The sequence below is a fragment of the Salvelinus alpinus genome, chromosome 30, assembly GCF_045679555.1.
Source record: "Salvelinus alpinus chromosome 30, SLU_Salpinus.1, whole genome shotgun sequence".
Taxonomy (NCBI): Eukaryota; Metazoa; Chordata; class Actinopteri; order Salmoniformes; family Salmonidae; genus Salvelinus; species Salvelinus alpinus.
The window spans coordinates 21,657,213-21,684,146 of NC_092115.1; the positions used below are offsets into that span (position 1 = coordinate 21,657,213).

A 26,934-nucleotide genomic window follows, 5' to 3' on the forward strand; every position below is an offset into this window, starting at 1 on the left:
GAGATAATCTGTCTGTAAACAATTGTTGGAAAAATGACTTGTGTCATGCACAAAGTAGATGTCCTAACCGACTTGCCAAAACTATAGTTTTGAGAAATTGTGGAGTGGTTGAAAAAAAGGTTTTAATGACTCCAACCTAAGTGTGTGTAAACTTCCGACTTCAAATGTATAAGGTTACTTTTGTCTAATCCTTTATCTGTGCATGGGTATATTTTTAAGTTCCCGAGCTTCATGGCAGTGAGTTTATGATTTACAAGACAGATTTCTGTGGAGCCAATCCTCACCTCACCTATCCATTCCAGGCTGTATAAGGCTTTTGGAATAATTAGTTATCCATACTACTGTTGTTATATTGTAGTGACACAAAGCCACATCTGATTTGGTCTTTTTTTATTTGCCTGGGGACTCCAAATCGCTAAGTCCGCCCCTGCACACACACACACACACACACACACACAAAGTATTAGAAATGAACAGTAAACATTGCACTCAAAAAAGTTTAAAAACAGACATTTCAAGTGTTATATTTAAGCAATAAGGCACGAGGGGGTGTGGTATATGGCTAGTATACCACTGCTAAGGGCTGTTCTTATGCACGACGCAACCCTTAGCCATGGTATATTGGCCATATACCACAGACCCCCGAGGTGCCTTATTGTTATTATAAACTGGTTACCAACATAATTAGAGCAGTAAAAATAAATGTTTTGTCATACCCCTGGTATAAGTTCTTATATACCACGGCTGTCAGCCAATCATCATTCAGGGCTTGAACCACACAGTTTATAATATCAGCTATGTGCAGTGTTTTAGCAATGTGTAAATAATTGTAGTAAGAATAGTGGGGAAAGATAAATAATGTTTATTTATTTGGCCTTTTGTACTTTAACTAGTTGCACATCGTTACAACACAGTATAATATAATATGACATTTGAAATGTCTATTCCTTTGGAACTTTTGAGTATATTTATTATAATTTTTTTAAATTATTTGTTTCACTTTTGTTTATTATCTATTTCACTTGCTTTTGCAATGTAAACATATGTTTCCCATGTCAATAAATCCCTTTGAATTGAATTAAATTAACAGAAAGATATTGGTGGTATTTACGATGTTGTTTGTGCTCCGTTGGTTGTCCCTTTCTCATGGCAACGTGCCACAAATGTTGCTGCCGTGATTACACATTGCGGTATTTCGCCTAAAAGATATGGGAGTTTATAGAATTCTTTGTGGGTCTTTGTGATCTGGGAATATGTGTCTCTGATGTGATCATGACAGGAGGTTCTGAGCTAATTTGTAACCACCCACTTGAACCGGAACCTTTTCAAGCTACAACTGTGTTGCCTTCACGATCATGTGTATCGCAGAGCTCCATTTACATTCCCTTTACAACTGATAAAAACGACGATGTCTCCTCCTCATCAGGCATGGATGATTTAGAAATTAACGTTAGTCATGTTCAAAAGCATGGTTAATGCGTTGTCTTGGCCGACTGTGGAAGCTTAGTTGATTTACTTAGAAGAAGGTAGGCTGGCTAAAAACAGTTTACAGTGTAAAATGCGAAACATTTCTCTGCTTAGTCGCAGATGTTGTTGGAGGATTTATCAATGACAGTGTATTCATGTGCTGGTTGCGGCGGTGGTTTCACCCTCGTTGCTTTGATCCTCCTCCCCGATTCAGTAGCGATTTGAACTACCGATGTCATTCTTCCAATAGGTAATAGCAACATTGTAACGCATTGGAAAGATGGGGAGCACGACCTCTTGCTGTGTGTCTTCAAGTCCGAAGCTCCGAAGAAATGCTCATTCGAGGCTGGAGTCGTACAACACGGAGCCGGAGTTGAGTAGGGAGGATACGGGCTGCAACCTGCAGCACATCAGCGACCGAGAGAATGTCGACGGTAAAGTATAAAATAATTGCCAAATGTAGACCTATTAATGTTTAATGTTCTCGTGTGATGGTTGTGAGTGTTTTGAAACACGACTCAACATTTTGAAGTTCACACTGAATGTTTTATTGGTTTGGCTTGCCAAGTAGGCTATAAATATAACATGTCGCTGCAACCTGGTCTCAGAGTATTTCGTATTATTCTGTACGGAAACCAAGACACTCCATTTAATATAGTTTAAGTTTCATATGGTATGCATTAATTTGTAGATGTCCATCACCCATTTCGTATGATATGTTAGGAATTCTGGCTAGGTGGCTAACGTTAGCTAGGTTAGGAGTTAGGAGAAGGTTTAGCTAAAGGGTTAGGGTTAGAGGAGGGGTTAGTTAAAAAGGTTAATGTTAGGGGAAGGGTTAGCTAACACAGTAAGTAGTTGCAAAGTAGCTCAAAAGTAGTAAGTAGTTGAAAGGTTGGATAATTAGCAAAAATGCTGAAGTTGACTGTGATGAGATTCAAACTCGCAACCTTTGGGTTGCTAGACGTTAGTGTAATATGCCCACCCATCCACCCTGACCAACCACCCTACTTAATTTGTTGCCTTAAGTAACCAGCTGTTTTATATAACCATACCAAATGTAACATACCATACTAATTTTAGTATCCAGGATTTATATTTACTATGCTACATCTAGTGTATGAGACCAGGCTGCATGTCGGCAACATTTACTAGTGTGGGACCTTTATTGGTCATTTATAATATATGCAGGGCTTTCTCCTCCCCCTGGCAATGGATCTCTGTGATTGACTTAATGCATATATTAGGCCAGCCTGATTATCTGAATGTTATTACATAGGTATTTCTATACATGGGGGCAGGCAGCATGGGCATCCAGTCTGCCTCTCAGTCCCATGTGACATGTTGAAATATGGGTTGTCCCAAATAGCACCCTATTCCCATTAAAGAGCACTACTTTTGACCGGAGACTGAGCCTTGTAGGTCCTGGTCAAAAGTGGTGCACTATAGGGAATAATGTGCCATTTGGGGGGACAGCCTTGGTGCACCAGAACAGACAACATCCTGTTCATAAATGCTTCTCTTTGTTTTCACTTGGAGCATGAAAGACACACCAACGGTGGCATGGTATAGCACTCTTTATTGAAACATATATTAAAAATTGATAAATTTACTCTCAAAGTGTCTACTAAATGGGTATAACCTACTCAAGCTGGACCGACCGTAGAGATTAAATTCTCTGAAATGAGATATTGTAAGGTCTGTTCAGCAACATGCATGTCTGAAAATCCATGAACTGCAAAGTCTGCACATTTGACATCAACTGCTATTGGGGTTTCCACCATTCCCTATCATGACATCAGGCCACTGAAGATTCATCACTATTTCTTATGGGCATGTCCAGTGCTTATAGTGGATTTAAATATAGGCCGGTACTCACTTTGTGTCTAGCCCAGTATTGTATATATTTAGGTGACAGTACTCCACAATATTTGATCCAATATTCTATAAGATATTCTGTTACTCAAGCAGTAGAATATTTTGAGGTGGTGGTACCGGTGTGTACCGGTCCAATTCAAACACTGGGTATGTCCAAGCCACAGTGAACCCACAGTGGTGGATAGAATATGTGACTGTCTGTACAGTTTTAATTATAGGCTGTGTCTCACTCTGCCTTGGCTCTTACTTCTGAGAGCTGGAATGGACAGAACAGCAAGCCCATAATCTGGTGGTGTGGGTTTAATGCACCCAGCATGTTATTCTGGAGCAGCCTTGCAAGTCCCTAGAAACACCACCAATAACACCTCTGCTTTTGAGATTTAGCTTGAAGACGAGAGCAATGTGACACAGAGTATCCCTCTACTACACATATGGATGGTGAGGGGGAAAAAGAGGGAGGGAGATTAAAGAAGAGACTGACAGAGAGAGATACTGTGGACTGCTCATTTTGTGATTTGAAAGGAGCATATAGGTGAATGTGTTTGTATTTATTATGGATCCCCATTAGCTGCTGCCAAAGCAGCAGCTACTCTTCCTGGGTTCCAGCAAAATTAAGGCAGTTTATACAATGTTGGGTGTCTGTCGGAGAGCATCCAGAGCCCTGGTCAAAAGTAGTGCACTATATAGGGAATAGGGTGCTATTTGGAACGAGGTCTGCAAGTGAGGTCATAGACAGGATGGCGATGTGCTTCTGAACGGCAGACTGATCAGCGGGGCTGTCTGTCGCTGTCCTACCACAGCAGTTGTGTGTGTGTGTGTTATCTGTAGCTGTCTTACCACAGCAGCAGCTGAAGCCTGTAGATGCAAATTACATGCCCAGCGGGACAAATCACTACTGAGAGAGACAAACTAATGCCTTCATTTAGATGGGGAGTCTTATGAGACACTATAAAGAGGGTTATTCGCTTCTGAAAGGATGGACTGTTAACCCCAAGACTCTCATGGACTAAATCTCAGTATTTGTTATTAGAATACTCTTGTAAAAATAGTTCTGGGTCCCTCTTTTAAAAGAACTACAGGGTCGTTCCACGAATAGAGTACATTTTGTGTAGTGTAACTTGGTAAAAAATAATATACGTAATTTCACCTAATTTTAACATTCTGAAGTAATGAGCACAACTTCATAAAAAACATGTTTTCCCATCTCAAGGCGTTGAATAAAAAAAAGTGACAATAGTAAGTGCCAACAAAGTAACAGGGTTGACCGTAACAGGGTTGAACGTAACAGGGTTGAACGTACGAGGTTTGAACTTAACAGGGTTGACGGTAACAGAGTTGAGGTTTTCATCTTAATCAGCCATAAATCTCCTTGTGACAGGGGAGATGGAAGCTTGTTGTGGCAACCGGGAGTAGCAATTGAATGCAAGCTTCACCCCAAAAATGACATTGTTAAAATATTTCTAGCCTATCTATGGGTAACAGGGTTGATGTGTTATGCTCAACTCGCTCAGCTCAAACACCAGAAAATGGCAAAAAATAGTAGAACCAGCTTCTACACTATTATTTAGTGTAGAAGTGTATTTAGTGTATTCTAGATATCCAAGATGGCGTAGCAGTCGGACGTGTGTTTGTCTTGTCCCGTCTTGTCCCGCGTAAATAGTCCTCGTATTTTTCGTATGCATTTCGTATATATTTTAATTTCACTTTCCATTTAGGAACTGAATATACATTCCGCCTCACCCAATGTGGTACGGATCTGCAAATTTTTTTTATACTTTAGAACCGTAACCCCAATCAGAAGCTAGCCAGATAACTAGCTACTAGCTAGTAGTCAGTTAGCCACTGCTGCGGTCTTCACCCTTAACTCGGACACCAGCCAGCTTCAGCTCGGGCCAATACCTGACAGTCTGCAAGCGCGATATCAACCCAGAGCATATAGGACTGCTTTTTCTCTACCACATCACCGGATTTTTTTCTACTTCATCACCGGATTTCAGCCTTTTCAACCTCTCTTTCGTGTCGTCTGAGATTCCCAAAGATTGGAAAGCAGCTGCGGTTATCCCCCTCTTCAAAGGGGGGGGACACTCTTGACCCTAACAGCTACAGACCTATATCTATCCTACCTTGCCTTTCTAAGGTCTTCGAAAGCCAAGTCAACAAACAGATTACCGACCATTTCGAATCCCACCATACCTTCTCCGCTATGCAATCTGGTTTCAGAGCTGGTCATGGGTGCACCTCAGCCACGCTCAAGGTCATAAACGATATCTTAACCGCCATCGATAGGAAACAGTACTGTGCAGCCGTATTCATTGACCTGGCCAAGGCTTTTGACTCTGTCAATCACCACATCCTCATCGGCAGACTCGACAGCCTTGGTTTCTCTAATGATTGCCTCGCCTGGTTCACCAACTACTTCTCTGATCGAGTTCAGTGTGTCAAATCGGAGGGTCTGTTGTCCAGGCCTCTGGCAGTCTCTATGGGGGTGCCACAGGGTTCAATTCTTGGACCGACTCTCTTCTCTGTATACATCAATGATGTCGCTCTTGCTGCTGGTGATTCTCTGATCCACCTCTACGCAGACGACACTATTCTGTATACTTCTGGCCCTTCTTTTGACACTGTGTTAACAACCCTCCAGGCGAGCTTCAATGCCGTACAACTCTCCTTCCGTGGCCTCCAATTGCTCTTAAATACAAGTAAAACTAAATGCATGCTCTTCAACCGATCGCTGCCTGCACCTGCCCGCCTGTCCAACATCACTACTCTGGACGGCTCTGACTTAGAATATGTGGACAACTACAAATACCTAGGTGTCTGGTTAGACTGTAAACTCTCCTTCCAGACTCACATGAAACATCTCCAATCCAAAGTTAAATCTAGAATTGGCTTCCTATTCCGCAACAAAGCATCCTTCACTCATGCTGCCAAACATACCCTTGTAAAACTGACCATCCTACCAATCCTCGACTTCGGTGATGTCATTTACAAAATAGCCTCCAAAACCCTACTCAATAAATTGGATGCAGTCTATCACAGTGCCATCCGCTTTGTCACCAAAGCCCCATATACTACCCACCACTGCGACCTGTACACTCTCGTTGGCTGGCCCTCGCTTCATACTCGTCGCCAAACCCACTGGCTCCAGGTCATCTACAAGACCCTGCTAGGTAAAGTCCCCCCTTATCTCAGCTCGCTGGTCACCATAGCAGCACCTACCTGTAGCACGCGCTCCAGCAGGTATATCTCTCTGGTCACCCCCAAAACCAATTCTTCCTTTGGCCGCCTCTCCTTCCAGTTCTCTGCTGCCAATGACTGGAACGAACTACAAAAATCTCTGAAACTGGAAACACTTATCTCCCTCACTAGCTTTAAGCACCAGCTGTCAGAGCAGCTCATAGATTACTGCACCTGTACATAGCCCATCTATAATTTAGCCCAAACAACTACCTCTTTACCTACTGTATTTATTTATTTATTTTGCTCCTTTTGCACCCCATTATTTCTATCTCTACTTTACACTTTCTTCCACTGCAAACCAACCATTCCAGTGTTGTTGTTTTTTTTTTACTTGCTATATTGTATTTACTTCGCCACCATGGCCTTTTTTATATTTTTATTTATATATATATTTTGTTTGCCTTCACCTCCCTTATTTCACCTCAATTGCTCAAATTGTATATAGACTTATTTTTCACTGTATTATTGACTGTATGTTTGTTTTACTCCATGTGTAACTATGTGTTGTTGTATGTGTCGAACTGCTTTGCTTTATCTTGGCCAGGTCGCAATTGTAAATGAGAACGTGTTCTCAATTTGCCTACCTGGTTAAATAAAGGTGAAATAAAAAAAATAAAAACATTTTTTTTAAACTATTTTTCTTTTGAAAAAATAATTTAAAATGGAATAGTTTCACCATAATAAAACGAGAGTTCTGTTCACATAACAGGGTTGACCTTAAAATGAGGGACAGATGTAAATTATTCACTAATCATATTAAATAAATAATTATCTTCAGAAATGACTGTCAAAGCAAGAACATAACTAGGGCTTTGCAATGATGGTAACAACTTGAAGAAATGTTGGCGTTAAGTGTGTTAAAAAAAAATACAAAATTGATTTGATTTAAATCAATTGATTCATTGAATTTCCACGTGGTATAATTAGTAAACTTCATTTAATATAACATAATTGTTTTATTTAATATTGGTGCTGCACATTTTTACTTAAAATATTACAGACACTTAAAATGTACTCTTCGTAAAACGACCCGACAACTTCTGAAGAATTCGTCTATAAAGGACTTATGAAGACTTATCAAGCCATAAAAGTTGGGTTTGTATAAGGTTGGATCTAGTTCTGTTTGAATGAGAAGCCTGAGTCTGTCCCGGGCAGCCTGGGGTATGTGATGTCTGACTCGGGCAGCCTGGGTTATGTGATGTCTCACTCGAGCAGCCTGGGTTATGTGATGTCTGACTCGAGCAGCCTGGGTTATATTATGTCTGACTCGAGCAGCCTGGGTTATATTATGTCTGACTCAGGCAGCCTGGGTTATGTTATGTCTGACCCGGGCAGCCTGGGTTATGTCTGACCCGGGCAGCCTGGGTTATGTTATGTCTGACCCAGGCAGCCTGGGTTATGTTATGTCTGACCCAGGCAGCCTGGGTTATGTCACATCCCATTTATGGCTTTGTGGCCCTTTCCTAAAGTGACTCTCCATCCTGTGTTTTTAAGCAGGGGTCATCACGACACTATTTCAAACCCCATGCTTGCCCTGTATGAACTGATCTCTTGGCTGATACTAAGAGTAGATTTCAGACTGACGGGCCAGGCAGGCAGGCTGCTTTTGAAGAAATTCAGAGCATGTCTTACTTTGTCCAGAGATGACTCCTGGGTGGATCTGCCTCACATATGCACATGACAAATGGTACCTCATTCCCTTTATAGTGCTGTCACGACTTCCGCCGAAGTTGGTTCCTCTCCTTGTTCGGGCGGCGTTCGGCGGTCGGCGTCGCCGGTCTTCTAGCCATCATCGATCCACTTTTAATTTTCCATTTGTTTTGTCTTGTCTTCCCACACATCTGGTTTCAAATCCATCATTACATGTTGTGTATTTAACCCTCTGTTCCCCCCCATGTCCTTGTCCGGAATTGTTTATTGTAAGTGCTTGTGCACGTTATTCTGGTGTGCGACGGGTTTTGTACCCATTGTATTGATTGTTCTGTTTACGGTGGTTTTTATTATTATACTGCGCCATTGTAACACAGTTTTTGCTCTCCTGCGCCTGACTTCTCTGCCGCCAGTACGCACCCCTTACAGAATTCCGGACCAAACTTATGGAGTCAGCAGGAGCAGATACCCCGGAGGAGCGCGTCCGGGAGCACGCAGCAATGCTCCACCATCTTGGCACCGCCATGGGCCGCGTTGTCCAGACAATGGACCGCTGGGAGAGACAGGGAGTTCTACCAGCGCCTCCACCAGCACAACCGGTGTCTCCACTACTCGCCCCTCCTCCTGGTCCCAGTGGGATTCGTCTCTCCCTTCCCCAGGAATACGATGGGACGGCTGCGAACTGCCAGGGGTTCCTGTTGCAGCTAGACTTATACCTGGTAACCGTCCACCCGGGTCCTTCGGGCCGTGAGAGGGAATCCACCCTCGTCTCGTGCCTCACCGGGAAAGCCCTGGAGTGGGCCAACGCCGTGTGGAGAAAGGGAGATGCGGCGTTGGACCTGTTTGAGGAGTTCACCCGCCCGAGGGTAGATCGGGGGGTGAATGCCTCTTCCATCTGAGGCAGGGGACGAGGAGCGCCCATGAGTTCGCCTTGGAGTTTCGGACCTTGGCTGCCGGCGGGTGATGGAACGACAGGGCCCTGATCGACCATTATCGCTGCAGTTTGCGAGAGGACGTCCGTCGGGAGTTGGCCTGCAGAGACACCACCCTCACATTCGACCAGCTGGTGGACGTGTCCATCCGGCTGGATAACCTGCTGGCTACCCGCGGACGTTCAGATCGGGGTCTGTTGGTTCCATCCCCCCGCACCCCCTCTCCGATACCCATGGAGCTGGGAGGGGCTGTGCGCAGGGAGACCGGAGGGGGTTCCAGCTCGTGCACCATCTGTGGCCGCAGAGGACACATTGCCGGTCGGTGCCGGATGGGTTCTCTGGGTATCGAGGCAGCAGGCAGGGTGCTCTGGCGTCACCCCAGGTGAGTCGGCACCATTCTCACCCAGAGCCCTCTGTTGCACATATGTTTTTGTATGTCACTTTTCCTGAGTTTTCCCCGCATTCCCACCATAAGGCGCTCTTCGATTCAGGCGCGGCTGGGAATTTTATAGATAGATCGTTCGCCCACAGTTTAGGGTTCCCCATTGTTCCCGTGGCTGTGCCTTTCTCCGTTCACACCTTAGATAGTCGACCATTAGGGTCAGGGTTGATTAGGGAGGCCACCGCTCCTCTGGGCATGGTGACGCAGGGAGGTCACAAGGAGAGAATTAGTCTCTTCCTTATTGACTCTCCTGCGTTTCCCATGGTGCTAGGCCTACCCTGGTTAGCTTGTCATGACCCCACTGTTTCATGGCAACAGAGGGCTCTCACAGGGTTGTCGTGAGAGTGCTTGGGGAGGTGTTTAGGGGTTTCCATTGGTGCTACTACGGTGGAAAGTCCAGACCAGGTCTCCACCGTGCACATTCCCCCTGAATATGCCGATTTTGCTCTCGCCTTCTCTAAAAAGAAGGCGACTCAATTACCACCCCATCAACGCGGCGATTGTGCGATAGATCTCCTGGTAGACGCTGCACTTTCCAGGAGTCACGTGTATCCCCTCTCACAGGCGGAGACGGCGGCTATGGAAACATATCTCTGCGTCAGGGGTCCATTCGGTCCTCCACTTCACCCGTCTCCTCGAGTTTCTTTTTTGTGAAGAAGAAGGAGGGAGGTCTGCGCCCGTGTATTGACTATCGAGGTCTGAACCAGATCACTGTGAGGTATAGTTACCCGCTACCGCTCATAGCCATAGCGATTGAGTCAATGCACGGGGCGCGCTTCTTCACCAAACTAGATCTCAGGAGCCCTTGCAACCTGGTTCGTATCCGGGAGGTAGACGAGTGGAAGACGGCTTTCAGTACCACCTCAGGGCACTATGAGTACCTCGTCATGCCGTACGGGTTGATGAATGCGCCATCAGTCTTCCAAGCCTTTGTAGACGAGATTTTCAGGTACCTGCACGGGCAAGGTGTAGTGGTGTATATTGATGACATTCTGATATACTCCGCTACACGCGCCGAGCATGTGTCCCTGGTGCGCAGGGTGCTTGGTCGCCTTTTGGAGCATGACCTGTACGTCAAGGCTGAGAAGTGCCTGTTCTTCCAGCAGTAAGTCTCCTTCCTAGGGTACCGCATTTCCACCTCAGGGGTGGAGATGGAGAGTGACTGCATTTCAGCCGTGCGTAATTGGCCGACTCCCACCACGGTAAAGGAGGTGCAGCGGGTTTCTTAGGGTTTGCCAACTACTACCGGAGGTTTATCCGGGGTTTTGGTCAGGTAGCGGCTCCCATTACCTCACTGCTGAAGGGGGGCACGGTACGTTTGCAGTGGTCGGCTGAGGCGGACATGGCTTTTGGTCAACCGAAGGCTCTGTTTACCTCGGCTCCCGTGCTGGCCCGTCCGGATCCCTCTTTGGCGTTCATAGTGGAGGTGGATGCGTCCGGGGCTGGGATAGGAGCTGTGCTCTCTCAGCGCTCGGGTACGCCACCGAAGCGCCGCCCCTGTGCCTTCTTCTCGAAGAAGCTCAGCCCGGCGGAGCGAAACTATGACGTGGGGGACCCTTCTACATTTACATTGCTTGCTGTTTGGGGTTTTAGGCTGGGTTTCTGTATAGCACTTTGAGATATCAGCTGATGTAAGAAAGGCTATATAAATAAATTTGATTTGATTTGACCGGGAGCTGTTGGCTGTCGTCAAGGCCTTGAAGGCGTGGAGACATTGGCTTGAGGGGGCTAAACACCCTTTTCTCATCTGGACTGACCACCGCAATCTGGAGTACATCCGGGCAGCGAGGAGACTGAACCCTCGCCACGCAAGGTGGGCCATGTTTTTCACCCGTTTTGTGTTTACCCTTTCCTACAGACCAGGCTCCCAGAACGTGAAGGCAGACGCATTGTCCCGGCTGTATGACACAGAGGAGCGGCCCATGGGGGCCCCGGCGTACTCCGTTCGTTCCATACTGGATTCGAGGCGTCGGGCGAGGGCCCTTCAGTATCTCGTGGAGTGGGAGGGGTCCAGTCCGGAGGAAAGGTGCTGGGTTCCGGTCGAGGACGTGTTGGACCCTTCAATGCTGCAGGAGTTCCACCGTCTTCGTCCGGATCGCCCTGCGCCTCGCCCCCCGGGTTGTCCCCGAGGCCAGTGACTGCGCGCTGCTGGAGCCGCGCGTCAAGGGGGGGGTACTGTCACGACTTCCGCTGAAGTTGGTTCCTCTCCTTGTTCGTTCGGCGGTCGGCATTGCCGGTCTTCTAGCCATCATCGATCCACTTTTAATTTTCCATTTGTTTTGTCTTGTCTTCCCACACACCTGGTTTCAATTCCATCATTACATGTTGTGTATTTAACCCTCTGTTCCCCCCTATGTCCTTGTCCGGAATTGTTTATTGTAAGTGCTTGTGCACGTTATTCTGGTGTGCGACGGGTTTTGTACCCATTGTATTGATTGTTCTGTTTACAGTGATTTTATTATTATACTGCGCCGTTGTAACACAGTTTTTGCTCTCCTGCGCCTGACTTCTCTGCCGCCAGTACGCACCCCTTACAGTGCACTACTTTTCACAAGTGTCTGGGCCCTGGTCAAAAGTAGTTCACTGTAATAGGGAATAGGATGCCATTTGGGACACAATTATTCTGTTGAGAATGGTGCCGACTGGCAAGGCCCTTTTTTCTCATTACCTGAGTATAGAAGACAACATGTTCAATACCAAAGATCCTGTGTCCTATATTCAGGAAATATTCTAGAATAAATATAATTTCTCTCTAGTTAAAATTTGAATAATATCTTTGAGCGAAAACTTATTTTGTAGAGGAAGAGAGATAGAGGTAGGGAGAGAGAGAGATGGTCACAAAGAAAGAGACACTCTCAGAGGGAGATGGGGGGGGGGGGGGAGACAACGCAGTCTTATGTTCTCTCTGTCACACAAAGCTTACTGTGTTCCTGAATCCTGCTTTAAGATGATTGTTCATTCTGCAGACCAGGGCGCCAGGCAGGCATCAGCTGACGCTCCTATTTAAGTTTATAGATGCAGGGAGTCTCTCCTCTCTTCTCTCTCTGAGGTTTGTGTAATGGTATCTTGTTATTAAGTCCATAATGGGCTCTCAGGGTTGAGTGAGCTAAGACACGGCTTACGTCCCAAATGGAACCCTATTCCCCATAGGGCTCTGGTCAAAAGTAGCACAATATATAGGGAATAGGGTGCCATTTGGGATGCACTGACCTAACATGCTGGGTGCTTTGAAGTCGACTTATAGCTCATTACTTGGAGGTAATTGATGATGAGTGACATCATCTTGAATGTAATGGGGAAGAACTCCTGTAGCCTTCTGGGGGTGTTCTAAACATGTTCTCTCCTTTGTATTTATCAATGTAGTGGCTAGATACCATTTATTGCACTAATTATTTGGTGCAGAAGGAACATCCTTTATTGATTATATGGTCAGAAACTGTCTATATATTATTATGACTCTGCATGAGTCCCTTGCCATGTTATTCTCTCCCCCCCTGTGACTAGCGTGTGCATTGTACATGGAGTAGTCAACAGGAAGTAAGATGCAGCATTTTTAAAACTAGAAACCCTTTCCTCAACTGTCTTTATTCTCTCTTACATTTATCACTGCCTATATATGTCAAATAGACTGGTTTATTATCAGATATAAGATGCTGCTCACTGCTCATGCCTTGAAGAAAATGTCTTGTAATGTGTCACAAGCTCTGTGTGCTTCAGGCCTGTTGAGATATACAGCTGAAGTCGGAAGTTTACATACACCTTAGCCAAATACATTTAAACTCAGTTTTTCACAATTCCTGACATTTAATCCTAGTAAATATTCCCTGTCTAAGGTCAGTTAGGATCACCACTTTATTTCACATTTAATTTGAAATGTCAGAATAATAGTAGAGAGAATGATTTATTTCAGCTTTTATTTCTTTCATCACATTCCCAGTGGGTCAGAAGTTTACATACTCAATTAGTATTTGATAGCATTGCCTTTACATTGTTTAACTTGGGTCAAATGTTTCGGGTAGCCTTCCACAAGCTTCCCACAATAAGATGGGTGAATTTTGGCCCATTCCTCCTGACAGAGCTGGTGTAACTGAGTCAGGTGTGTAGGCCTCCTTGCTCGCACATGCTTTTTCAGTTGTGCCCACACATTTTCTATAGGATTGAGGTGAGGGCTTTGTGATGGCCACTCCAATACCTTGACTTTGGTGTCCTTAAGCCATTTGGCCACAACTTTGGAAGTACGCTTGGGGTCATTGTCCATTTGGAAGACCCATTTGCGACCAAGCTTTAACTTCCTGACTGATGTCTTGAGATGTTGCAACAATATATCCACATAATTTTCCTACCTCATGATGCCATCTATTTTGTGAAGTGCACCAGTCCCTCCTGCAGCAAAGCACCCTCACAACATGATGCTGCCACCCCCGTGCTTCACAGTTGGGATGGTGTTCTTCTTGCAAGCCTTCCACTTTTTCCTCCAAACATAACGATGGTCATTATGGCCAAACAGTTCTATTTTTGTTTCATCAGACCAGAGGACATTCTCCAAAAAGTACGATCTTTGTCCCCATGTGCAGTTGCAAACCATAGTCTGGCTTTTTTATGGCAGTTTTGGAGCAGTGGCTTCTTCCTTGCTGAGCGGCCTTTCAGGTTATGTTGATATAGTACTCATTGTACTGTGGATATAGATACTTTTGTACCGGTTTCCTCCAGCATCTTCACAAGGTCCTTTGCTGTTGTTCTGGGATTGATTTGCACTTTTCGCACCAAAGTACGTTCATCTCTAGGAGACAGAATGCGTTTCCTTCCTGAGCGTTATGACGGCTGCGTGGTCCCATGGTGTTTATACTTGCGTACTATTGTTTGTACAGATGAACGTGGTACCTTCAGGCGTTTGGAAATTGCTCCCAAGGTTGAACCAGACTTGTGGAGGTCTACAATTCTTTTTCGGAGGTCTTGGCTGATTTCTTTTGATTTTCCCATGATGTCAAGCAAAGAGGCACTGAGTTTGAAGGTAGGACTTGAAATACATCCACAGGTACACCTCCAATTGACTCAAATGATGTCAATTAGCCTATCAGAAGCTTCTAAAGCCATGCCATCATTTTACGGAATTTTTCTAGCTGTTTAAAGGCACAGTCAACTTAGTGTATATAAACATCTGACCCACTGGAATTGTTATACAGTGAATTATAAGTAGTGAATTATAAATGAAATAATCTGTCTGTAAACAATTGTTGGAAAAATTACTTTTGTCATGCACAAAGTAGATGTCCTAACCGACTTGCCAAAACTATAGTTTGTTAACAAGACATTTGTGGAGTGGTTGAAAAACTAGTTTTAATGACTCCAACCTAAGTGAATGTAAACTTTCGACTTAAACTGTATAAGTTAGCTGTTATGTTACAGTTTGTCTGTCCCCGTTTCTCCTACTGTGTCAATCTCACTGTTCTTTCATACATTTTCCACCACTTTCAACTCCATTTCTGTTTCTTCTTCTCTTCCATCACTCGCTCCCTATTCCTCCCCTCCTGTCTCCTCCTTCCTACTTCTCTGTCTGTAGACACCGGCCTCATCTGAAATTATGCAAATGTAGAGACGCTCAGACGCTGTCCTATTTCCTTTTAATACCCCCTCTATTAAAACTGGTGGTTTTGAAGAGAAGAAAAGGTAAGCATTTTTACATTAAATATTGGCTGTAATCACAAACCAATCATCTCTATACCTGGAATTAGTGTGCCTTAAACCATTGAAGATGTCTGTCCAAAAAGAAATGTCCAAAGTTTGCAGGAAGGAGAGAAGTTAAATTCCCGCTTACTGTTACTGTTTTGTCTTCCCCTTTACTGCTAATGAATCATTTCTAGCAGATTAAGCCTTGGCAGGAGTACGTGAGGTGGTTGATTGATTTATTGACCAGTAAAGGGAGAATCATTTATTCCCATCAGTGAGCATCTCATCACATGAATAACCCCTTTAGAAGCATTGGTCTCATTGGCCTTCAATAATGTGCTCAGAGGAAATAATTTACTGGCAATCTGATTTTCACTTGCCATTATACAAATAATGCAATTATACAAATCTGAGTTGACATCCCTGTCTGATGTTGAGTAAGATTCTTGGATTATTTAGTTGCAGAGAAATAGTATTCTCAGGGGAAGACTGAAGCAATTAGTTACATATCTGATTGACATACTAATGGTGCTTTGGCCTCAGTCTGGCTCTGTCAGTGCTACTTTTCTCACCCATAGGGCTCTGGTCAAAAGTAGTGCACTATATAAGGGATAGGGCGCTATTTTGGACACATGCTGTGTTTGCTAAGTGACAGGATGGATGATACAGACAGTAGTTTGGGAGTGTGACAGGTTAAAGGAAATACTAATAGCCTGTTATACATTAAAAAGTATTAGTAAATTCATAGTATGTGAGGATCTTAAAACATCTAAGGTTAAGAAGATCATGCAGTCAGTATTAGTTGATAGATTGATAACATTTATATAATTCTGTTAAAATCCGTCAAGCATACAAAGGGTACGAATTGTGAGAGGAATGTGTAAACGTTATGTTGATTCCTTTATGTTGTCGTGGATAAAAGTGCTAATCTGTGATCTACTAAATGCTCTTAATCTATGAGCCTGAGATCGATTGCTCTGGTCTCCACTCAAGTTCACGGAGAATTCGCGGTCTTTTTCTCATTGCACTAAACGTTCAATGAGTAAACATTCCGTATCACTATCGTGATTCTTTCTACCCTTTTTCAGGTACATTATTGATGATTAAAAAGAGTAATTTAAATGTAATAACTTGATAACATGTCAAGAGTGTTTAAGGTTTGTTTAGTAACATGTTGAGGAAGTTGGTTGGGTTTGCAGAGAGTAATGTGAGCCGTGCTCGGTTGCAGCTAGCTTCGTACTGCTAGGTACTGCTACGTAGCTGCCATTTTATGTCGATTGTGAATGAACGTGTGCGCTGTTGGTAAGATGTTTTGCGGCGTTATTTGTGTGGTTGTTTTTCAAACACTTTGTTGCCTGTTGATGAATTGTGTTATGGTTTACTGAGTTAAAGCTTTGCTTGACAGTTATATTGAAAACAGTATTTGTTTCAGTGATGTACAGTGTATACTGTTATGATTTGAATAAGCCTTGTACCCTACAAAACCTATCGTTCCTGTAGATCTGTTGTTCTGTAAAATGTGTTATTTATGTACAATGATTGCACTAAACGTTCAATGAGTAAACATTCCGTATCACTATCGTGATTCTTTCTACCCTTTTTCAGGGGTGTAACATTTTTGGAGGCTCCGCTGAGATAGCTGCTCAGATGTCCAGTTTCCACATCCTGGTCGCTGAATTCCGAGCCAGCTAAATCCCCACATAATAACTCAGGCAGGCTGCAGTGAGGAAAGTGTTGCTGTTCGAGGAGAGCTGGAAGTTGGTGGTTAAGTACGTGTCACCTGAGGCCATTGATCGACCATCAGAGACAGTAAGGACCATCTAATTCAGAGTCAACTCCTGCACAGTAAAAGTTCCTCCTGTTCTGTCAAGATGACAACCGCCTTGGAAGAACTACAGGAAGAGGTAGTAGGAGAATTGCGCACCCTGACTAAAGACAAGTTACTAGAGATATGTGATTTCCTTGACATATCAGGCGAACAGAGAAGAGATGTTCAAGACAAATCCCGCATATCACTGATGACTCACATTATGATGTTCCTTGAAAGAGAGGAAATTGCAGAGTTAGAAGATGGCGGCATGTCAGAATTGTTGCTACTTAAAGACAAAATGACAGATATGATCAGTGGCATAGATAACAAAACATGGCAAACTGACCATGATATTGAAACAGCCGGAATACATCACAGAATAGAAGAACTGAGAACTGTAACCCCACAACAAAGGGTGGGAACTGAGCAGATTACTGCAGCCAAAGCCAGTGATTCCCTGCGTCAGCCCCAACCCCATGCCAATCTTCAGGGGAGCGTGCCGCTCTCACCCAATGCACAGCCCAGCTCATACTGGCGCAAAGAGTTTAAAATTTCTGGTCAGATAGGTGAACCGGGCCAGAAAGATAAACTGATTTTTTCCAGCCTTGCCCATCAGATCGAGAGCGGACTTAACAGAGGCTATCCTGAGGTAGAAATAGTAGATGCAGTAGTCAGGGCTATTTCTCCAGGCTCACAGCTACGCAGTTACTTGGAAGGTAAACCCCAGCTAACGCTTACCACACTTAGATGTATCCTGCGTTCCCACTTCCAAGAGAAGAGTGCAACAGAGCTTTACAAACAGCTAGCTTCAGAAGCACAGCATAGCAAGGAGACCCCTCAAAGCTTCCTGATGCGCGTCTTAGATTTGAGGCAAAAAGTACTGTTTGCATCCCAGGAGTCAGAATCAGGGCTTAAGTATGACCCTGCTCTAGTCCAGCGCATGTGTTTACACACAGTCCTTACAGGTCTCCAGAGTGACAGTATCAGGATAGACATGCAGCCTCTCCTGCTAGATAGCGAAACATCAGATGAGGTTTTGCTAGAGAAGCTTAACATTGCTTGTGCTAATGAGATAGAAAGACGAAACAAAAAGCGGTTTCATGCCCCACAGCCTGCTACAACTGTAAGTGTAGTCCAGTTTGAAGATACGCCATCCACAAAGTGTCCTATGAAGGAAGCCAAAGCTAAGATACCCGCAGAACTGTTAACAGAGTTAGCTGAACTTAAGACAGGTGTAGCTTCTCTAAAAGGTCTCAGTGCAGAGATTGCTCAGATTAAGGAGACATTACAGCAGCCTATGTTTCGGTCACCGCCTTGTGGCTATGCCCCACCTCCAGTTAGGAGGCCAGATAGGGACCCCCAGCCACCTGTGTCCCAGCAGCAGTATTACAGCAACTACAGTCAGTCCCAAGCACCTGACCCTGTGCAGCATCAATATGCACCTAACCGGTATGCCAACCGCTCTGCTCAAGCTCCAAGGAGGTGTTTTGTCTGCCAGCAGGCCAGAACAGATGCACGCTGCACCCACTGCTTCCGATGTGGGAGTGGAGAACATTTTCAAGCTGGATGTAAAATCCGGGGAGTCAGACCATCAAGGGAGGCCCATTTAAACGGGGAAAGGTTACCGCTGAGGGACGAGTGTTAACCGTAGCTACCAAAAAGTCCCAGAAATGTGCAAATTGTGCCAGAGAAGATGCATTTGAGAACCTGAAACAATGTTCATCATGTAAAGAGACACTGTACTGTTCCAAAGTATGTCAAAACCAACATTGGATTAAACACAAGGAAAAATGCACTCACCTGAAAATTAACTCTACCAGTGAAAGGTTTTCCTGCACAGAGGAAAATGCCCACTCCTTACCATCCCTAGCTCAAGGTCGCCACCCCCGTAAGGTCACGTCGCTAGTCGGCAGACAGTGCCTTATTGAGTGTCACCTGAATCGCCACCACCTCCAAGCTCTATGGGACACAGGCTCTCAGGTATCGGTCATTGATGAACGATGGAAAGAGGAATCTCTCCCAAACGCAAGGCTGAGAGATGTTTCAGAAATCCTGGACTCACCTGCTGATCTAAGGTTGACTGCAGCAAATGGGACTGAAATGCCGTACCTGGGATGGATTGAAACAACTTTTCGGCTAGCCTCTGAAACTGACGAAACAAAGGAACTGATCATCCCAGTGCTGGTAATGAAAGGCTGTCACCTATCTCATCCCATCATAGGTTTCAATGTTATCGAGCACATCCTGACAATGACCGAAAAGACTAAACGATACAGTACAATAAAAACAGCTTTCCCAAGCCTCAAAAGAAACAAGGTGAGTGCTTTTATACAGGCTGTTAGCGCAGAACAGACAGATGAATACGCAGTGAAAACCAAGAAAGAGAAGGTTGCTGTACCAAAACACAGTAGCATTCAGATTGAGTGCCGTGTAGCTTCCCAGCCTTTCAAAGAGGACATGACAATGCTTTTCCAGCCAGACCTGAACCCGCAGTGGCCAGACAACCTTGAGTTCTTTGACACACTAGTCAGAGTCAGGAAAGGTGCTTTTCCAGTTATCAGGCTTGATGTCTCTAACCCAACTGACCACGACATTGCCCTGCTAGGACGCACAATAATCGGTACAGTACAAACCATTATGACTGTGTTACCTGCCCAAGTCTTTGAAAAAACTGTCACCCCAGCCACAGTGAATCACACCAGCGTTCGAACCCCATGTACTGCTACTGAACAGTGGGATCCACCAGTAGGCTTAACTCACCTAACCGAAGAGCAGAGAGAGGTTGTTAGGCAAATGCTTAGAGAAGAGTGTCACTCCTTCTCCAGATCAGACAATGACATTGGCTGCATTGAACGATTGAAAATGACTATTTCTCTCAAGGACTCTGAACCAGTCAAGCGCACATACATGTCAGTGCCCAGGCCACTGTATCAGGAGATGAAGGGTTACCTTTATGACCTCATAGCCCAGGGCTGGGTTAGGAAGTCAAACTCTTCATATTCTTCACCTGTCGTGTGTGTTCGTAAGAAGGATGGGACCCTCCGATTGTGTATAGATTACAGAGACCTGAACAGAAAGACACATCCCGACCGCCAGCCCATCCCTCGGGTCCAAAACATCATGGACAGTTTAGGTGGTAATTCCTGGTTTTCCCTCTTAGATCAGGGAAAAGCGTATCACCAGGGGTTCATCTCTGAAGAAAGCAGACCACTGACAGCATTTGTGACCCCGTGGGGACTCTATGAGTGGATACGGATGCCATTCGGCCTCATGAACGCTCCTGCAGCTTTTCAGCGGTGTATGGAGGAGTGTTTGGAAGGGCTCCGGGATGACATCTGCATTCCTTATCTGGACGACACGCTTGTTTTCAGTAAAACTTTCGACAGCCATGTGAATGATGTGCGAAAAGTTTTGCAGCGTCTCAGAGAGTATGGCATTAAACTCAAACCAAGTAAGTGTGATCTCTTTAAACCCCAGGTCCGTTATTTGGGCAGAGTAGTGTCTGCAGAGGGCAGCCGAGTTGACCCAGCCGATTTTGAAGCAGTAAGAGCATTGAAAGAAATCAGACCAGAGACTGTGGGCCAGCTCAGACAAATGCTTGGTTTACTCACTTACTACAGACAGTACATCAAAGACTTTTCTAGGAGGGCCAGCTGCCTGTATGACCTCCTGAAAGCAGATTCAAAGAAATTACCTGACCACCCACGGAAAACAAAAACAAAGAAACTAAGTCGTGTGGTGCCCTCAAACAAGCCAATCCTGTGGACTGACCAGCATCAACAGGCTCTTGAACAGCTGATTGAGTGTTTGCTTCACCCACCAGTCTTAGGTTTCCCTGATTTCACTCAGCCATTTGTTGTACACACTGATGCGTCACACCAAGGCTTGGGAGCAGTTCTTTACCAAAAGCAAGATGGGAAGCTTAGGGTCATTGCTTATGGCTCTCGAACCTTAACAGCAGCTGAGAAGAACTATCACTACCACTCGGGCAAGCTAGAATTTCTAGCTCTAAAATGGGCAATCACTGATAAGTTCCATGATTATTTGTACTATGCTCCGTCCTTCACTGTATACAGCGATAACAACCCGCTCAGCTACATTTTGTCTACTGCGAAACTGAACGCAACCACTTCCAGGTGGGTTTCAGAATTGGCTGATTTCCACTTTACAATAAAGTACAGGCCAGGCAGAGAGAACGGTGATGCAGATGCGTTGTCAAGGATGCCACTGGATGTAGAGTCACTGATGAGAGAATGTTCTGAGGAGCTTCCACCAGACACCATTGCCGCCACGATACAAGCAGTTGAGGTACAGAAAGAGGCTGTTGTACCTTGGTCACTTTCAGCTGCAGCTATGTCAGTGTCAGCTGAAGGTGAGACAACCACTGCAACAACCAGCTCGATCCCAAAAGATGGGATAAGAGAAGCACAAGAATCTGATCCGGTCATCCGTCCTGTGCTCAATTTCAAATTGTCTGGTTCCAAACCACCAGTTAAAGAGCAAAAGGAATTCAGTCCAAAGACAAAATGCCTATTCAGAGAATGGGACAAATTGACAATAGACAGTGATGGCATTCTGTACAGAATCACTACAGCCCGCAAGCAGTTAGTTCTACCAGAGCAGTACAAAGGTAAAGTGATGGAAGAGTTGCACAATAACATGGGACACCAAGGTACTGACCGCACTGTATCACTAGTACGTGACCGCTTCTTCTGGCCATATATGCAATCTGACATCGAGCACTATGTGACTAAAACTTGTAGCTGTGTCAAGCAGAAAAAGCCAGCCCATGAAGCAAGAGCTCCTCTGACAAACATTGTGACAACACAGCCATTTGAACTGGTATGTATAGACTTCCTTCATCTCGACAGATGCAAAGGGGGATATGAGTACATCCTCGTGATTGTTGATCATTTTACACGTTTCACTCAAGCCTACGCCACCACATCAAAGTCAGGTAAAACTGCTGCAAATCTCATCTTCAATGACTTTGCCCTGAAGTTTGGGTTCCCGTCCCGCATCCACCATGACCAAGGGGGAGAATTTGAAAATCAGTTGTTCCATCAGTTAAAGAAACTCAGTGGCATGGCGGGGTCCAGAACAACACCCTACCACCCGATGGGGAACGGTCAAGTGGAACGCATGAACAGAACATTGTTGCAAATGTTAAAGACACTAACTGAGACACAAAAGTAAATTTGGAAGGAGTCTCTGAACAAACTGGTTTATGCCTATAACTGCACCCGTTGCGAAGTGACTGGCTATTCACCATTTTATCTTCTGTTTGGGAGATCACCCAGGCTTCCAGTTGATATGCTCTTTGGATTGTGCTCAGAGGCAGGTTCCAGTAACCATCGAGACTACGTGGAGAACTGGAAACGAGGGATGGAAGAAGCATACGCCATTGCAAATGAAAATGCTCAGAAAGCTGCTGAAAGAAGTAAGAAGTACTATGACACTAAAGTTAGGAGTTCAGTGCTACAGCCTGGTGAGCGAGTTCTGATTAAAAACCTGACACCAAGAGGAGGACCAGGCAAACTCCGTAACTATTGGGAAGATACAATTCACACAGTAGTGAGACAAATGGGTTCAGACCTGCCGATTTATGAATTGAGACCAGAAAAGGGTAGGGGACGCTCCAGGGTCCTGCACAGAAACCTGCTCATGTCCTGTGACCACTTACCTTTTGAGACGCAACCAGAAATGACCAAAGATGACAAAAGTCAGAAAAAAAGGAGACATCAGCCTGCATCACATCCTCTAGATTCTGATGAAGACAGCGGGGATGAATATGACCTTCATGAGCCGCTACAGGTTCCCACATCTCCTACAGTACCTGAGGAGAGGAATGCTGAACCAGCGAGAGGGTGGGAACACAGGCCCCCACCAGTGAAACAGACAGTTGCGGTGCCAGTCCCTGATACGCTACCAGCACAGCCTCTTGTTGAAAAGCGGCTGGAGGAGACAACAACAGTTCAAGACCTGCCTGCTGAGGAGATGAACTTGCCTGCTGAAAATTTGCGTGATGATCGTCCACCAAGTGCCTTTCCTTCATTAACTGATGCTGCTGAACCTGAGGAACCAGCCTACCAGCTGCCACAAAGAGAGAGACAGCCTCCAAGACGTATCAGCTATGATCAGCTTGGTATCCCTTCCTGCTACAGTATCCAGCCACAGTTGTTCCCTGTCTACTCTGCACCAGGACTGGTTCCACGGCTGCCATCACTACAGCAATGTTACTTTCAGCCACCTTACACGTATGGGCTTCAGCAAACATGAGGCTACAGAGTTGACATGTTTGACCATGGACTACTGACTGATTTCACAGACTGTCACAAGAGACAATTTGCAGACTATGCATTTAGATCATTAAAATTGATGGACTGTTGATCAATAGTATGAGAAAGGACTGTTTATGTTATACAGCTGGTCAACAGATATGGACTGTGAATAACTTGTTAGTTATATTTGAACTGTGACCCTTGACCTCTGCTCAAGTACTACCTTACAGAAGAGGATTTTCTAGGTCCAGTGCATACAGACTGTTGAAGAAGACAATGTTGGTAATGTTGGGACAACATTTATTTTGTCGGGGAGAGTGTGACAGGTTAAAGGAAATACTAATAGCCTGTTATACATTAAAAAGTATTAGTAAATTCATAGTATGTGAGGATCTTAAAACATCTAAGGTTAAGAAGATCATGCAGTCAGTATTAGTTGATAGATTGATAACATTTATATAATTCTGTTAAAATCCGTCAAGCATACAAAGGGTACGAATTGTGAGAGGAATGTGTAAACGTTATGTTGATTCCTTTATGTTGTCGTGGATAAAAGTGCTAATCTGTGATCTACTAAATGCTCTTAATCTATGAGCCTGAGATCGATTGCTCTGGTCTTCACTCAAGTTCACGGAGAATTCGCGGTCTTTTTCTCATTGCACTAAACGTTCAATGAGTAAACATTCCGTATCACTATCGTGATTCTTTCTACCCTTTTTCAGGTACATTATTGATGATTAAAAAGAGTAATTTAAATGTAATAACTTGATAACATGTCAAGAGTGTTTAAGGTTTGTTTAGTAACATGTTGAGGAAGTTGGTTGGGTTTGCAGAGAGTAATGTGAGCCGTGCTCGGTTGCAGCTAGCTTCGTACTGCTAGGTACTGCTACGTAGCTGCCATTTTATGTCGATTGTGAATGAACGTGTGCGCTGTTGGTAAGATGTTTTGCGGCGTTATTTGTGTGGTTGTTTTTCAAACACTTTGTTGCCTGTTGATGAATTGTGTTATGGTTTACTGAGTTAAAGCTTTGCTTGACAGTTATATTGAAAACAGTATTTGTTTCAGTGATGTACAGTGTATACTGTTATGATTTGAATAAGCCTTGTACCCTACAAAACCTATCGTTCCTGTAGATCTGTTGTTCTGTAAAATGTGTTATTTATGTACAATGATTGCACTAAACGTTCAATGAGTAAACATTCCGTATCACTATCGTGATTCTTTCTACCCTTTTTCAGGGGTGTAACAGGAGCAGTAGCTGTTTTTGTTAATTCTCTCTCTTCTGACATTTGCATGTTTTGCTTTGGGTTAGGAGTTTATAAAGGAAGTGTCATTCTGTTCAATTATTCTGTTCAGTTGACACAAAGATGCATTTATGTGCAAAGTAGTTGCAGCAACTATCAGTCAGTAATATTAAGAGAATCCTTTTAGCGTAGTGAGAGCCACACAAAAGAATGTAAGGCAGTAGTCATCTGGTCAACACTGTAAATACTCATGTTGACATCACCGGACTAGATCCTTAGGAGTCCTCTTGTAAAGTATCAAATGCCACAGAGACAGAGAGCAGCGGAAACAAGTTGTTGTTATTTCTTCAGGGATTTTCTAGCGTTGCCTCACACTTAAGACCTTTCGCAAATCACATTTACAAGTATTTTACAGCTTACTTTGTTTTATTGACTGCTCTATTATTCTCCCATTATCTTCATACCAATATTTTCAAACTGAAAGTTGATTGTTTTGGACCAAATCTAAATGTGTTGTTGCTGTAGTGAATCCTTAAATCTATTCAATCCCTGTTGTTAAGTCTAACAGAAACAACATACAAATGTCCCCCTCCCTCCTGCCTGTCACTAGTCACCTGTCACTAGTCACCTGTCACTAGTCACCTGCCCCAGTCACCTGCCCCTGTCACTAGTCACCTGCAGGCATCCAGTGTTTCCAAACAAACATGTGACTGTGATATGTGGCCTGTGTTGTGGTAGCCCCAGCCTCTGTTCTTTCCTCCTTTATGCCAAGCTCTCAGCCTCTCTCTCTCTCTCTCTCTCTGTCTCTCTGTCTCTCTGTCTCTCTCTCTCTCTCTCTCTGTCTGTTCACAGCACTGTTTAACAGTCCCATTCTTAATTCATAAAGCCTATCAGAGAACAGCAGGCCTACGCTACAGCCGATATTAGCCTTCTCTTACACAGGCTGCATCCCAAATGGCACCATATTCCCTACATAATATTTGGTGATTTTCCACCTGAGACTTACCCAGCACCAGTGTGTCACCAGTGTTTATGTTAATGTTAGCTCTAGTGTTATTTTGTTTCCATCAGGAGTGGGACACTAAAGACTTGGGGAAGAATAAACTACTGGCGATTTGCAAAGAGCAGAATAAACAACCCCTGCATCATCAAGACAGTTGCTTTGTGATGTTTTAATTATAGAAAGGTGTTAACCCATGTTCACAGTGAGCCATTGTTATGTGGAGGTCTACATTTTTTTTCTGAGGTCTTGGTTGATTTCTTTTGATTTTCCCATGAAAATGCCTCAGTGCCTCTTTGTCAAGCAAAAAAAATGTCAGAATATCGGTCTTTAATCGTTTGGCGGCGTTTGATTCAGGTCTAGTGTGATTGAGGCAAAAATAGCTCAAATTTGCTAGCTAGCTAACATTAGCCATCTTTTGGCTGGCTCTGCTAGCTAATGGTACAATGGTAAATCATCAAATTTACTTCTGTTGAAACGGGACAAAACAAAGGCTACAAAACATTTCCATACAACAACAGCTGTTAGATACTGCTACCTGACAGATAGCTAAAGCTGAACTGGCTGTGGTAGCTACTAGTTAGCTAACTAGCTGCTAGTAGTTAATTAACTTCAGTGAAGAGGTGATGAAACATTATCTAACGTAACATGTCAGTTACACTACTAGCTCAGAACGAGGAATATGTTTTTCTTCTTCTGTCAAACAGCAGTTACTTTGCCAGCTAGATTAGTCAACTAAAGAGTAGCCATTTTCTGCTCTGCTTTCTTTTCCAACTCAGAGAAAAAGCACAACACAAACAGCAGCTGCCTCTGTTCATCTCTCCCGTGCTGGTCCTATACGCCAGCCTTTCAGAAGCTTTTCCTTCACACAGCCTGTCTGCAAGCTCTATGGTGACTGTACTGTCCTAAATCCACTGGCTAAAACTGGAAAACAGCCTACCCAGAATGTGGGGGGGTCATGCACCCCTGGGTTTAAGTATAACTTTAGTATAACTGAAGCTTTTAGTGAGAGGTTTAATGCTTTAACATTTAATCATTTTTATCCCCCCAAACTCGTAATCATTATATAAATCAGCACATTTTAATTTTGTCTGGCTAACCATTCCAAATAAAGATAAATATGTTTTGCTTATATACACTGAGCAAAAATATAAACGCAACATGTCAAGTGTTGGTCTCATGTTTCATGAGCTGAAATAAAAGATCCCAGAACTGTTACATAGGCACAAAAAGCGTTTTGTTTGTTACATCCCTGTCAGTGAGCATTTCTCCTTTGCCAAGATAATCCATCCACCTGACAGGTGTGGCTGATTAAACAGCATGAT

At 44.2% G+C, this 26,934-nt stretch overlaps 1 protein-coding gene across 6 annotated transcripts in view; it reads left to right on the forward strand.

The window, feature by feature from the left end:
• The first annotated feature begins 1,238 nt into the window (after nt 1–1,238).
• Nucleotides 1,239–26,934, forward strand: part of LOC139560315 (cyclin-Y-like) — a 40,719-nt gene continuing 15,023 nt past the window's right edge. For 2 of the 6 annotated variants that reach the window (XM_071376974.1, XM_071376973.1), the window contains exons 1-2: nt 1,241–1,526; nt 1,718–1,901. In XM_071376974.1, the coding sequence (XP_071233075.1) occupies nt 1,748–1,901 (154 nt within the window). In that variant the 5' untranslated portion in view covers nt 1,241–1,526; nt 1,718–1,747. Of the gene's footprint in view, nt 1,527–1,717; nt 1,902–15,166; nt 15,274–26,934 lie in introns of those variants that run through there. The other 4 variants (XM_071376976.1, XM_071376977.1, XM_071376972.1 and 1 more) reach the window with 3 other exon arrangements.